A 12793-nucleotide genomic window follows, 5' to 3' on the forward strand; every position below is an offset into this window, starting at 1 on the left:
AGCAGAATTCAGAGCTAACTATATAACAGCTGTTCAATATTGTTATTCATTCACCCCTCCAGTCCTACTCCTGTTTTACCTTATTTAAATCTCTCTTTAATCCAAAAAAAAATTGAGGCAACAACAAAGGACACATTAAGATAAAAGTGGGAATATCAACATGAAGGAGAGATAAAATAAGGACTGATTACTGTTGAAAATCTGTGCTCCAAAATTACACTCATTCAGAGGTGGGTCATAAAACTGGCTCTGAAGCATCAAAAAATCTAGAGACAGATTTTAGTTCAAAAAGCTCCTACGTAACCTCCTTTGAAAATCATCTTCAACATATGTGGTCCATCAGTCACCCAGCCATACTAGTATTCTTTCCTACCTCAAGGCGACCATCAACTCACTCTCTAGAAAGGTGAGTGTCAAATATTCTGAAACAAGAGCAGATAAAACCAGTTTTGACTTATCAGATCTACTGATAAGAGAGAGATGCCTATCTCTCCAAGCACCAAGACAGACTACTTAAAAATCCTCAAAAGCAAAATATCATCTACAGTTTTTGAAAGCCCCTCAATCACTTTCACTCTTCTCAATTCTTTATTTTTGCCAGCCAAATCAAGAACATAGCCAGGTCTTGGGATAACTAACAGCACATAACTGTTAAGTTATATGAGGGCTGGCAGTACAACAAAGACTAGAAGGATATCTGAGATAATGCAGCCCAACCCTTAATTTCAGAGATTAGGAAACCGAAGTCCAAAAAAGAAAGTTACTTGCCTAAATCAAATAGCTACTCCAAGGCCAAAAGAAACAAAGTTTTGGAAGCACCTATTTCTGGCATTTTTAGCCCCACAGTAGGCACATTTATACAGTCATACCTCCTGTTGGCTACTGGACCTTAATCCAGTACCAATAAACTACTTTGTTTAGGACTTACTAAAAAAAATAAGAAATCACCCTAAATTATTTTACTAAGTTCTAGTAACTACAATCTTCAGACTTGAATTAGTAAATACATGCGCCTAGGTTCTCTGCTATCCATCAATTCCACAATGAAAAAGGTTCCTGGACCCAGTTCAACATGAAGGGCAGGGCTCCCCTCACACCAACAAACAATTCTCAGACACGAGCAGGGTATCCAAGAATTCAACTCAATTCTGACACTACCCCAAAATAGCATCAGATTCCACAAGATAAGGGTTTAGTCCTATAAGACTGTCCCCCACCTCTACCACATACACACACACTTCAGACACCAGCCTCAAGCCCAGGTTCTCACCTGTGCTTCTGACCAACCAGCTAAAACTGGAGGTTCCAATGACACCCTCCAACTCTGAATTCCTACCCTCTTCAACTCACAATGCCAATCACAAATCCAGGTTGTCACCTGTACTTCTTGCCAACGGGCTATAAATCAGAGGTTCTCACAGCCCTCTCCTTGGTTTCAATTAATTAGCTAGAACGACTTACAGAATTAAGAGAAACATGTTACTTACCAGATCACTGGTTAATTATAAAAAGACATAACTCAGGAATAGCTGCATGGAAGAGATGCATTGGGCAAGGTATGGGCAAAGGGTGTAGAGCTTCCATGTCCTTTCCAGGCTCGACACTCTCCCCAAATCTCCTTGTGTTCAACATCCTAAAGGCTCTCCTAAACCCCATCCTCTTGGGGCTTTCTGGAGGCTCCATTACATAGTCATGATTGACTATATCATTGGCCATTGGTGATTGATTCAATCTCTAGCACCTCTTTCCTCCCTGGAGGTGGGAAGGGGAACAACTGACTGAAAGTTCCAACCTTCTAATATTATGATTGGTTTTACTGGCAACTAGCTTCCATCCCTATTGCTTTCCAAAGTCACCTCATTTGCATAACAAAAGACATTTTTTTACCACTCTCAACACTTGGAAAATTCTAAGAGTTTCAGGAGCTGTGAGCCAGAATTGTGGAGGAAGACCAAATATAAATGAGAAATATATTTTGGTCATTCGATTACCAAAATGTACTTCTTTTAAATCACAATATTGCACACATTATGCAGCAAGATTATAAGTATCCCCTCCCCCCCAAAATTGAAATCTATTTATTAATTGTCCTAGAGATGAAAATTTATTAATTTTTAAAAAGTTTCAATTCACATTTCCCCTCAATTACCTGGGACTGGCAGTATCCTAATTTCTCCTTTTGACAAAGACATAAATACCAAAAGCACAATCGTACAAATTGGCCAACTATAGCCTATTGGCTTCATGTGCTGCCCTTGAAAGAAATGCAGAGAATAACACCACTGCCAGAATAAAGTTATACTTAAAACTAGCAGTATCTATCCTGAAGGAATTAAATGTCACTGTAACATAGAGACGCAGGAAGATGCTCTAGTAAGTCAACAATGAAACCAGAATGTGCTCATGGCAACCAAGCAACTCTATGAATGGGACTGAAAACTTGGCCTCAGCTAAGATCTGCCAATGACTGTGTCATTTACATTTATTGGCTAAATGTAGTTTCCAAGTAAAGATAGAAGGGCATATTATCATGTAGAAAGCCTTAAAAATTATTTTGCTGGATTAACCTAGAGTGGTAATATTACACAAATTTGTCAGTTTCATTCAGTTTAACAAATAAAATACTAAAATCTGAAAAATAATTGTGTGGCCTTTTCTTGATGGTCCTGCTGAATGTCTCTGCCTATAGCTGAACTATTTTTGTCAAAATGGTATAAAAACAAAAATTCTGCTTAATTTAAAATAGAACAATGGCCATAATGTACCCCAGAAGCGTACTAAACTGAAACTTAGAATTCCAAATTAAACATTCTAGGAATATCTGTATGATATTCTACAGAGAAAGTCACATTATTTAACTTCGTTCGAGGCCCTAGGAAACATCTACAACATAAACAACTAATGATAAGTAAACTTAATCATTTGCAAAGCACTCATCTCTGAACAATTCACAAATACGAGGATGCTTTCAGAATTACTGGATCTAAAGGACAGGAAAGACTGGACCAATGCACATTATCACTGATGATAATCCTGTGGTACTAACAGTGATGCATTAAAAATGTCAATAAAAGATAAATGAAAAATTTCTAAAGTATTATTCAACAAGAAAATCGTTACCTGGCCTGGAACAATAGTATGTGTGAAAAGTTTATTCAGTTCCACTAATTTATTGGGAGTGATGTTAAACTTCAGTGCTATGGAGTTTAGAGTGTCCTGGCTTCCAGCCTAGAATAATCCAACAAAGAAGATTCAATATATAAAGCAAAAAGAAACAAAATTTCCTTTTGATAGACATTAATCTATTTGTGATACGCATGAATAAAAAAGTATTACATACAACTAGGTGTATTATGAAATAAAGTAAATACATTCCCAATTTTTAAGAAAAAATATTTTAAGTGTTATCCATTTCTGGGCTTCTTTATTTTCAATTTCGCTGCTCACTAATAGATTTCTAAACTTACTTTGGTGCAACTTAGGTATATAGAGTAGAGGTTCATATGATATAAAACTGTATGAAGAAAAGAAATAAAACATACACACAGTACCACCCAGAGAGGAACATAGGACTATTTACTTTCTCTTTTCGCATTTTTCTGTCTACTTGTCTCTTCACTACACTATAGGCTACTGGATGATGGCCTGTTAATGGTCATTTTCCCCCATACTGCCTGACATATAGAAAGTATTTGATGAATGAATACAGTAAAAGACAGAGAAATCTGAAAGAAATTCGGATTAGCTACCAGTAGTTGTTTACTGTCATTAAAATGATAATTTCCCATGGTCAGTCAAATAAGTTTTATGTGTTTATAAAACTTGTGATATATGTCCCAGGTGTATACTTTTCTTTTTTCTCTAATAGAGAGGGACAAGGAATAAAGAGGGAAATGAGAAGACGTGAAAATTAACAGTAAAAAAGTTCCACTCCCAAAAAAGTCTGCTGCCTCTGGTCAGGTCAATATCTCAAGAAACTCCCTATCCAGGGAGTTTGGTGGAACTTGGTGGGAGCTCATGCTGGTGAATGTCACTGAAAAGTTGCCATTTACAGCCCTGGGTCAAGACTGGTGGCTGTCTCTATAAGCAGAACTGTCTCCACCAGGTGAGCCTTGAAGTAAGTGGAGACTTGAGGTAGCTGCAGGAGACTGTGGACTAGTGAAAGATAGGTATAGAACGAACCTCATCAGTACCCTCAGTATCAAAAACCCAGCTAGATGAACTGTCTCGGCTAATTAAGTTCATAAGCACAGATTATACTAAAATTACTTTAAAGAATTTGTAGAACAGATTAGGATATAAATACATGTATTTTTTAAAATTATTGAAAACAACAAAATATGCTCCAATCTCTACCCTGGACAAAATTATCTCTACTAAAAATTTAAAAAAAAAAGTGTTAAAATACATTTTTTTCAATTTTAGATATTTACATAATATTTTCAAATGCAAGGGTTTTCAGAATTTAGAATCAGTATGAGACAGATTTCTCCACACAGACCACCACCAGACGGTTGGCTCTGAATTCGGATCTGCCACTTGCTAGCTGTGTGACCTTGGGTCATGTAATTAAGTTCTCTGGGTTTCAGTTTCTTCATCTATCAAATAGAGATAATTGTAATTTCTGTTTTACAGCAGTTAATTCGTGGCAAGTGATTGATATATTCACTTCATGTTTTTATGAAAAAAACTTATAGAACATACAGTGTATAGGGAGTTAAGGAGAGGAGGAAATCAACCTGGAGTTAGGACATAAGGGTAAGACATACATCTAGAACCAGGTCACAGACTTTGGGAGGGATTCTGGTATCATTAAATGTTTGAAACTAAATAGAATGATTGAATATCTACAGCTCAGGAGCAATATAAGCAATCTGGTAGGTGCTAGTATAGTTCTCTAAATAAAGAATCATCTTTTATTTCTGATGAAGTCCACAAAATAACTTACCAAGTAAAACTAATCTCCACAACATAAATGAAACAGGGGGGCATACTTGCATTACCAATTTGACCACCTGTTTATATGAATTTATTAGGGGGTCGATTTTTATTCTCACTGCATTGCTTAATATATGCTATGTGAAGCATCTAGCAAACAAAACCTCTCATTTCTTTGAAGAGGCCTGTGAATAATACTACTGGATGCATACACGGCTTTAGAATCTTGTTATTAATGACAAATAATCCAACATTTTTTGAGTATCTACTATTAGGTAAGGCACTGTGCTGGGTGTTATGGGATCGACAACACTATAAGAGACAGTGGTAATGTGAGATATATAATCACCCCAAATCCTTTCTATAAAGAACTAAGCCTATAAACCACTGTGAACATGTTTAGAGATGTTCACAGAGCGCTATGCATGAAATGGCTGTGCCAGGGCTCTTCCCTGTGACTGTACAGAGACTTGGAGAAGGTTTACTACTCCAAAAGAAACGCCAGGGAGGAACTGGGTCTTATTGCCTACCTTATATAGAGACTGGCATGGCACATAAACAATCAGTGGAAAAGTATACATGAGGAGAACACAACCAGGCAATGGCAACAGCACTTAATTTCTTCTTAGAAGTCAGAGAACACTCCTCAACAATGTTATTTCAATGTGAATTAAAACAAATCTATGACTGAGTAGTCCACTTTGTGCCAGGCCTGGAATAAACAGACACAGCTCCCGGTTTCCAGGAGCTCATGGTGAAGTGAGAGAGATGAGCGCATGCCACATAATGTGGAGATGCAGTAATAGACACAAGCACAGCATTATTCGTCTACTGATTCAATAATATGGAGGTCTACCCCCTGCAAGCACCAGCAACACAATGGTGACCAGAAAGGGGTCTAGTCTCCCCATGAGTATATGAATTAAAGCATAAGATAGACATTAACATAATAACTCTAGTGAATCACTAATATTAAACTGAGATAAATTAAGTAAAGGAACACAATTCTGTGAAAGAATAGAAAAGATCTGGCCTAGACTTGCTCGATGGTCACAAAAGGTAAGAATGAACATAGAGAGTTATGAGAAGAAGATGAAAAGATAAGGTTCTGGCTTGCAGAAAAGTATGGATGATGGAGCCACTGCTTCCTGAGAAAAGACCAAGCATAGAGGTCTAAGTGGATATGTTGAGTAGGCAACTCAGAAAGCATGTCTGAGACCTAAAATTGGTTATCACTGGCATATGGCAGGTAATTCAAGTCACAGGTTTACATGAGATTGTCCAGGGAGAACACATGGAGGGAAGAGAAATGAACTATAACAGATCTAATGGGTACACAAGAGGGATGCAGCTAAGGGGCAGGATGTGTCAGGGAGAAATGTTAGGTAAATTTAGTAGTATTAACAAACATTTAGACTTCCTATTTATACTTACAGTATATTCCATAGTACCATGGGGCTTCTGAACCACCATCTTCTTCTCTTTTTTATCATGTGTTTTGTTTTGATTGTCATCTGAAGAATAAAATGTATTTAATGAATAATTTCATTTTCAGGAGTTGAAGACAGGGTATTCTACCATATATTAAAACCCACTGTCAAACTGACTAAAAAAAGACACTAATAGAAGAAAGGACCAAGGGCATAGACAATACTCCTAAAAAAAATACTATTCATCAATGAACACTTGAATGAATAATTAATAACTATAATCAAATAGTACAAATAACGGTGAGGAAATGTTTTATAGTTATTAAAGAAATAGTTTAAATGATAATGTCTAAAGCTAGTACAGTCATATGAATGATGTATAACGTAAATCAGTACACCTCTTTTAGAAAGAGATTTGTCAAAATGTAATGCCATAAAAATGTTCATTCTTTGTCAGTAATCCTTAGGAATTTATACTAAGGAAAATTTCAAAAGCAGAACAATGCTATATATTACAGCATATAGTTACTGCAATATTACTTATAATAATGAAAATTTGGAAATATATATATGTCCAACAATCTCTTAAGTTGCACCATTCATTTTTCTGTTTTGTAGGTCAAAACTGGTCATCTTAATAATTTGGCAGCTGCATATGACTGAATCTAATTTTTATGGTTAAATATACCTAAATATAATCAACCAAGATATTGAAAACCAGAGAGACATATTACATTGGATAAAAATTCAAGTGACAGAAAGTATATAAAATTGAATTAACTATGAAAAGATACTCTAACTCGTATGTGGTCAGAAAAATGCAAATTAAGGTATAATTTTACACCTATTATCATGGCAAAAATCAGAAATATGGATTATTGTATATTTAAAGTAGATGCACACAAAACTACACACATTGTTCAAGGTCACATCCAAATAAAAGCCTATACACACTCAATACAATAGAATGGTGTGGAGTGGGGAAAGACGTGAAAGTGGGGATGAGGACACAAAGGAATTAATGAATAAATAACAAGGAGCCCATTTTGACCATTGGTGACATATCAAGAACTGAGAAGTGTGAACAATTAACTCAGGGCCCTAAACTGAGATCCTACAACTTCCCCACCCACTATGCCCCACACATAGATCAGTGTTATCATTTCATCTATGTAACAAATAGAGATGTACTGGCTGAGAACAGGAAGGTAATGGAAACATAAAAATAGTTAATTCACATGGAATTTATCTCCCTTTTAAATATGTCTTTATTATTTAAAATTAAAAACTAAGGGGAAAAAGTAATAGATGCTTCCATTAGTGTCCTTTATTAGTCATTTGCATGTTCAATCAGATCCATTCAGAAAACTAAAGAGACCCTGAAAATCCCTGTAGGCCAGGGGTCCCAAACAGGTATTTGTCATACCCATCTGAGGCCCATTAAGAACCAGGCCGCACAGCTGGAGGTGAGCAGTGGGCCAGCATGAGAGAAGCTTCATCTGTATTTGCAGCCACTCTCCAGTGCTAGCATCACTGCCTCAGCTCCACCTCAGAACATCAGGTATTAGATTCTCATAGGAGCACTGGTCCTTGGTACCAGAAAGTTTGGGGACGGCTGCTCTAGACGATAAAAAATGACCTCCCTACTTTCAGGTGGCCACATCTAAATGACTTCAGGAAGATGAGACTACTGACTGTTTTTTAGATTTCTAGATCTCCAGATTCTGTAGATCAGGAAATTCTACAGCCTATTTAAAAACGCAATCATAGTATTTTACAAACCTTATGATCTAAATGGTGCTCACTTCTTTTAATATCTCAGCTCCATTCTCTTTGTCCCACATTCCTGCCCCTCTGTCACCATAAACAACTGTCACTTTCCATCCTCTTGCTTTCACAGCAGTCTCTTCACATCCTTTTGTATGTGCTTCCTATTTCTAGAGCCTAAGCTTTCTCCCACCTGTGGCAGCTTCAGGTACACACCCTTCCATAAGCTGTGCACAATTATCTCTGGTCCCAATGGGAGGACTGTTATAACCCACCAAATCATGAGTTTCCATATTGCTCAGCTGCAAAAACCAACCAACCAACAAACAACAACAAAAAAAAAGGTGCTAGCTGAACTTTTCAGAATAAGCTTAACTATGTATACCTGAATTAGGATAAAAATTACTTTCTTTTGGCAGAGGTGAGTAGGCCAGAAAAATGTCAAACATGGTTGTACAACTAAAAGAAAAAGTCTTCCCTCCAGAGTCTAAGATTTTGAAATTCTTGAGGTAAGGACCATGATGTACCCATCTTTGAATGTCTGGTGCTTAATATGATACCCGGTGTATATGCTTGAATGAATTCCCAATATAGGTCAATGAGCCTGATAAATTTGATTGTGGGCAACATTTTCACTGAAAGAACATCACACTGGGAAAATCATATGAACCTATCGAAGCCACAAACGAAGCACTGTATTTTACAGCTGACTCAATATAAAAAGCAGAAAAGTAATTGGCACATTCTAAGGACCTAATTTGTCCTCACATCATTATAGCACAAGGTAAGGCTTCATACTGTTTCCTAAATATTTGTTTTGCAGTAAATTTTAAAGAGAGCCAACTACATGTCTCAATAAGTGAAGTTCTATAGAACTTACCTAGCCGGATTCTGCAGCACACAGCCCACAGAATGCTGGAGAGGGCTGAGGGGAGATCCAAGCTGCCTCGGGGAAGTGCTACTCTGCAGCACTTCAGGATGGAGGTGTACGGTTTCAGACGAGGACCTATGACCGTCCCATCCCCCGGGATGGGACTAGAGGACTCATGACTGCCCCAGGGTGAAACTACCTCTCAATGATGCCAATACCTCCACTTCCAGCTTCTGGCCTTCTCAGACTCTTTATACCCGTTCAAATTCTAACCCTCCCCTCTGCTTACGGGAACATGAAGCAAATGATGTAAAGTATCTACTGGCAGAGGGGAAAGTTGGCCCAGTGTTCCTCAGAAGCCATTCAAAGCAAAGCAACTGAACCTCCTACTTGCCTCACCTCTGAAGTCTTCAGAGCCAGTTTTTCCCAGTCCAATAAGGAAGTAACTGTGATGAAAATGACAAATACCCTGGAGGAATTAAATATAGGCCCTTTAGCTAGCCTGTCTCATTTCTCATAAATCCTGGAGGTAGGGGCTGAAATGGAGAGACCTGTGTTGACTTCTACCCAGGTGATCTGGTGCCCTGCCCCACAAATCCTGCCTCCTCCCTTCCTACCCCAGAAGAGGGCCAAGAATGTCTGGAACATAAGGTTCTTGGCTCCTTCATCTGAGTCTTAGATACAAGTTTACTGAAAGAAGACTCCTTTCTCTTGGTGCACTGGGTTAAAAGAAATGGATGTTCAGATGTACATCCAGGGCCTGGAGAGGCGTGAAGGCTGGACGTGAAGGAATCCTTTGCAGTGGTGATCTGTGAAGTTTTAGATTAGGTTACAACTGCCAAAGGAATACATTTTAAGATCTGAGATTTGAGAACGGAACCTAAGGAAAGCTTATATATGAGTGAAAAACTGGCTGAGAGGTGGGGGTGGTGGTAACATTGATAGGAAAATGAATGTAATGTTACAGAGGCTGTGGGAAAAAAAGTTAAAGTTAAAGATGTATTCATGTTGTCAAATGCTGCATAGAGGATAAGACATAGAAACTTGGAATTGGATACACAGAGTTCCTGAGGTCAAAAGCAGAGACACCTAAAGACAGATGGTGTTAATCCTAATAGTAAAGTTGGGATAAGTCATTTGCTAAGATATAATGGGGTAAAGACAGGATGGGGGTGGGGAGGTTAAGGAGTTGCAAAATTTGAGTTACTAAGGCAAAGATAAGGTTTCAGTGTGAATACTGAATGAAGCAATAAGGGTTCACCCAAGGATGGAGTCTCAACACCAGGGTGACAGAGCATATAAGGAGTAAGCAAATACTCTGTGGTAATGGCCACCTGTGGGGTTTATGACATGCAAGCAGGGCAGCTGTAGCTAGAGCAGTGGTGAGTAAGGGGCACTGAGATACTGGAATTAGGAGAATGCATTGGTTTCCTATTGCTTCTGTAACAAATTACCACAAATTTAGTGGCTCAAAATGAAAAACAAACACAAATTTATGATCTTACATTTCTGCAGACTCTAAGTCTGGCCTGGGTCTCACTGAGCTGAAATCACGGTGCCAGCAGGCAGTTCCTTCAGGAGGCTCTCGGAGAAGATCGGTTTCCTTCTCCAACTCCTAGAAGTAGGCTGCTTTCCTTGGCTCAAGGTCCCTTCCTCCATCTACAAAGCTGGCAATACCAAGCCAAGTCCTCTCATGCAGCCATTTCTCTAGTTCTCTTTTCCGCTGCTCTTTCAATTTTAAGGACCCTTGTGTTTACATTGGGCACACCTTGATAACCCAGGATGCTCTCCTTAAGACCAGTAGATAAGCAACCTTAATTCCATTTACGCCCTTAAATTGCTTTTGCTGTGTAACCTAACAGGTTTTGGGAATTAGGGCATGTACTTTCATTTTTTTTTTTGGCGGGGGGGCGGGCATTATGCTGACTACCACAGATGAAGAACAGGTGTGTAGGAAGATGAGCAGTTCAGATTCAAAGGAATTTTTGAGAATTCAAGTCGTGATCCTGGATGTGAGTGTACTGGGGTAGGTGGTGTTAAGGAATGCAGCACTGGTTAGCTGTTCTGGTTCTGATAAAAACTGGCAAGAATGAGACAATAACAATGCTGTTCAAACCTGAGCATCTGGTGCCTGTCACAAACCCTTGGGAACCGGGTGAAGTCAGGACAATGGACAATATTTATCATGTACTTGAAAACAGAAACAAAAGAGACACTGTGAATTCCCTGGATCTTGACTCTATAATCTCTACATAGATATGAGAAGAACAGAAAAGGCAGTATGTAGCCTTCCTTTCTGTTATCAATTATCTGAACAAACACAAACTTTGAAAATTATCAGGTTTTCAAATTATATCAAGACCAATTCTGCACTGGCCTTACATTTACTCGGTGTGGGTGTGTGTCTCCTTTTCCTCTTACTCCCTTTGAATAATCAATTCTCTTCCCCCCTTCCATCTCTATCATAAGACCATGTGAATGGGGTACATGAGACTGACAGCACAAGGCCCTCAAAAGGTAGGATGATATATCCTTGGCATCTAAATGAGGGAGATTCAGAGAGGCAAAAATAGTCTGTTTCTTTAGATCTAAGAAAGGAGCACCCTGATTTATAAACAGGAGAATCTGTTTCCAATGAAAGGCATATCCCTGTATTGAGAACTGATGCATTTGGATATGATAGTTTGATGACATTAACCATAAAATCAGGTCATGTGCCATCTCCCTTATGTCACCAAATGTCATTCTGATTATAATTTGATTTCGGGGTCAAATGAGCTGAGTCCAATTAGCAATCCTGACACAGTCTCATAGCTGTGTGATGTTAAGCAAGTTACCTGAAATCTTTATGCGTCCGTTTCCTTATCTGTAAAATGAAAAACTATCTCATAATATTCAACAGATTAAATTACATGATGGACACAGTTTATTTGAGAGCCTGGCACAGAGTAAGTGCTTAACAAATGCTATTATCATTACTAATAATATCAGAATAAGTAACTAGCAATTTGAACAGAGTGGGGTGCTAAAAGAATTATATACCATAAGCAGAAAGGTTTCATTCCAAAAATACGAGTGATATAATATTAACATGATAGATGATTATAAATTGTTTAAAGGAGAAAAACCATATCTGATCACTTTGACATATGCTAAAAAAAAAAGCATTTGATGAAATTAAACAGCCATAATAGTTTTTAAAGGAACGAAATAAAAAATAACGCACTGTTAGACAACTAAGAATAGGAGTGAACTTCCTTAACACAACGAAAAATTTTTAGTTACTCTTTGCTATTCATTAGAAATATGCTTCTGAAAAAGTAATGAAACTCTAAAAGGTGTATATCAAAAGCAATTCCTATGAGAATGTAAACTGAATAACTTCATGTCACTTCCAGGGGCACTAGCTCATTAATTACCTAAATGCAGCTTGAATTAAGATACTAGTGTGACCCTCATCCTAGCTTTATAGAAGGAAGATTCCAGGGTGTGCAGTGAGAGAAACACCCAGAGGTACTGCGAGCTCCACCTCAATCCTTTTTTTCCTGTGGTTCTGTGGAAGACAAGTGCCTGAGAGCAATTCCAGCAAAGCTTTCAAGGCTTCTGGGCATAATACCAACCCCTCCACTAAATTACAACAAAGAGGCTAATCTACTGTGATGCAAGGCTAAACCACAAGTATTTAAGGCCATAAAAATAAACTTTGTGGTGGAGATGAAAGCAGAAACACTGCAAACATAAGGGAGACAATTTGGAAACCCCGAGTATGAAGAAGGAATCCCAGCCA

The 12793-nt window shown here is 38.1% G+C and overlaps 1 protein-coding gene across 7 annotated transcripts in view; it reads right to left on the minus strand.

Moving 5' to 3' along the window:
* The window catches only part of NCOA7 (nuclear receptor coactivator 7), a 130778-nt gene that overhangs the window by 48167 nt on the left and 69818 nt on the right, over positions 1-12793 (minus strand). For 6 of the 7 annotated variants that reach the window (XM_011358750.2, XM_023529827.1, XM_023529826.1 and 3 more), the window contains 2 exons: positions 6373-6452; positions 3121-3228 (listed from right to left, as the gene is read on the minus strand). In XM_011358750.2, coding sequence (XP_011357052.1) covers positions 3121-3228; positions 6373-6452 — 188 coding nt within the window. The remainder of the gene's footprint in view (positions 1-3120; positions 3229-6372; positions 6453-12793) is intronic. The other variant, XM_023529829.1, reaches the window with a different exon arrangement.

The sequence above is a fragment of the Pteropus vampyrus genome, unplaced genomic scaffold (assembly GCF_000151845.1).
Source record: "Pteropus vampyrus isolate Shadow unplaced genomic scaffold, Pvam_2.0 Scaffold43, whole genome shotgun sequence".
NCBI classification, from domain to species: Eukaryota; Metazoa; Chordata; class Mammalia; order Chiroptera; family Pteropodidae; genus Pteropus; species Pteropus vampyrus.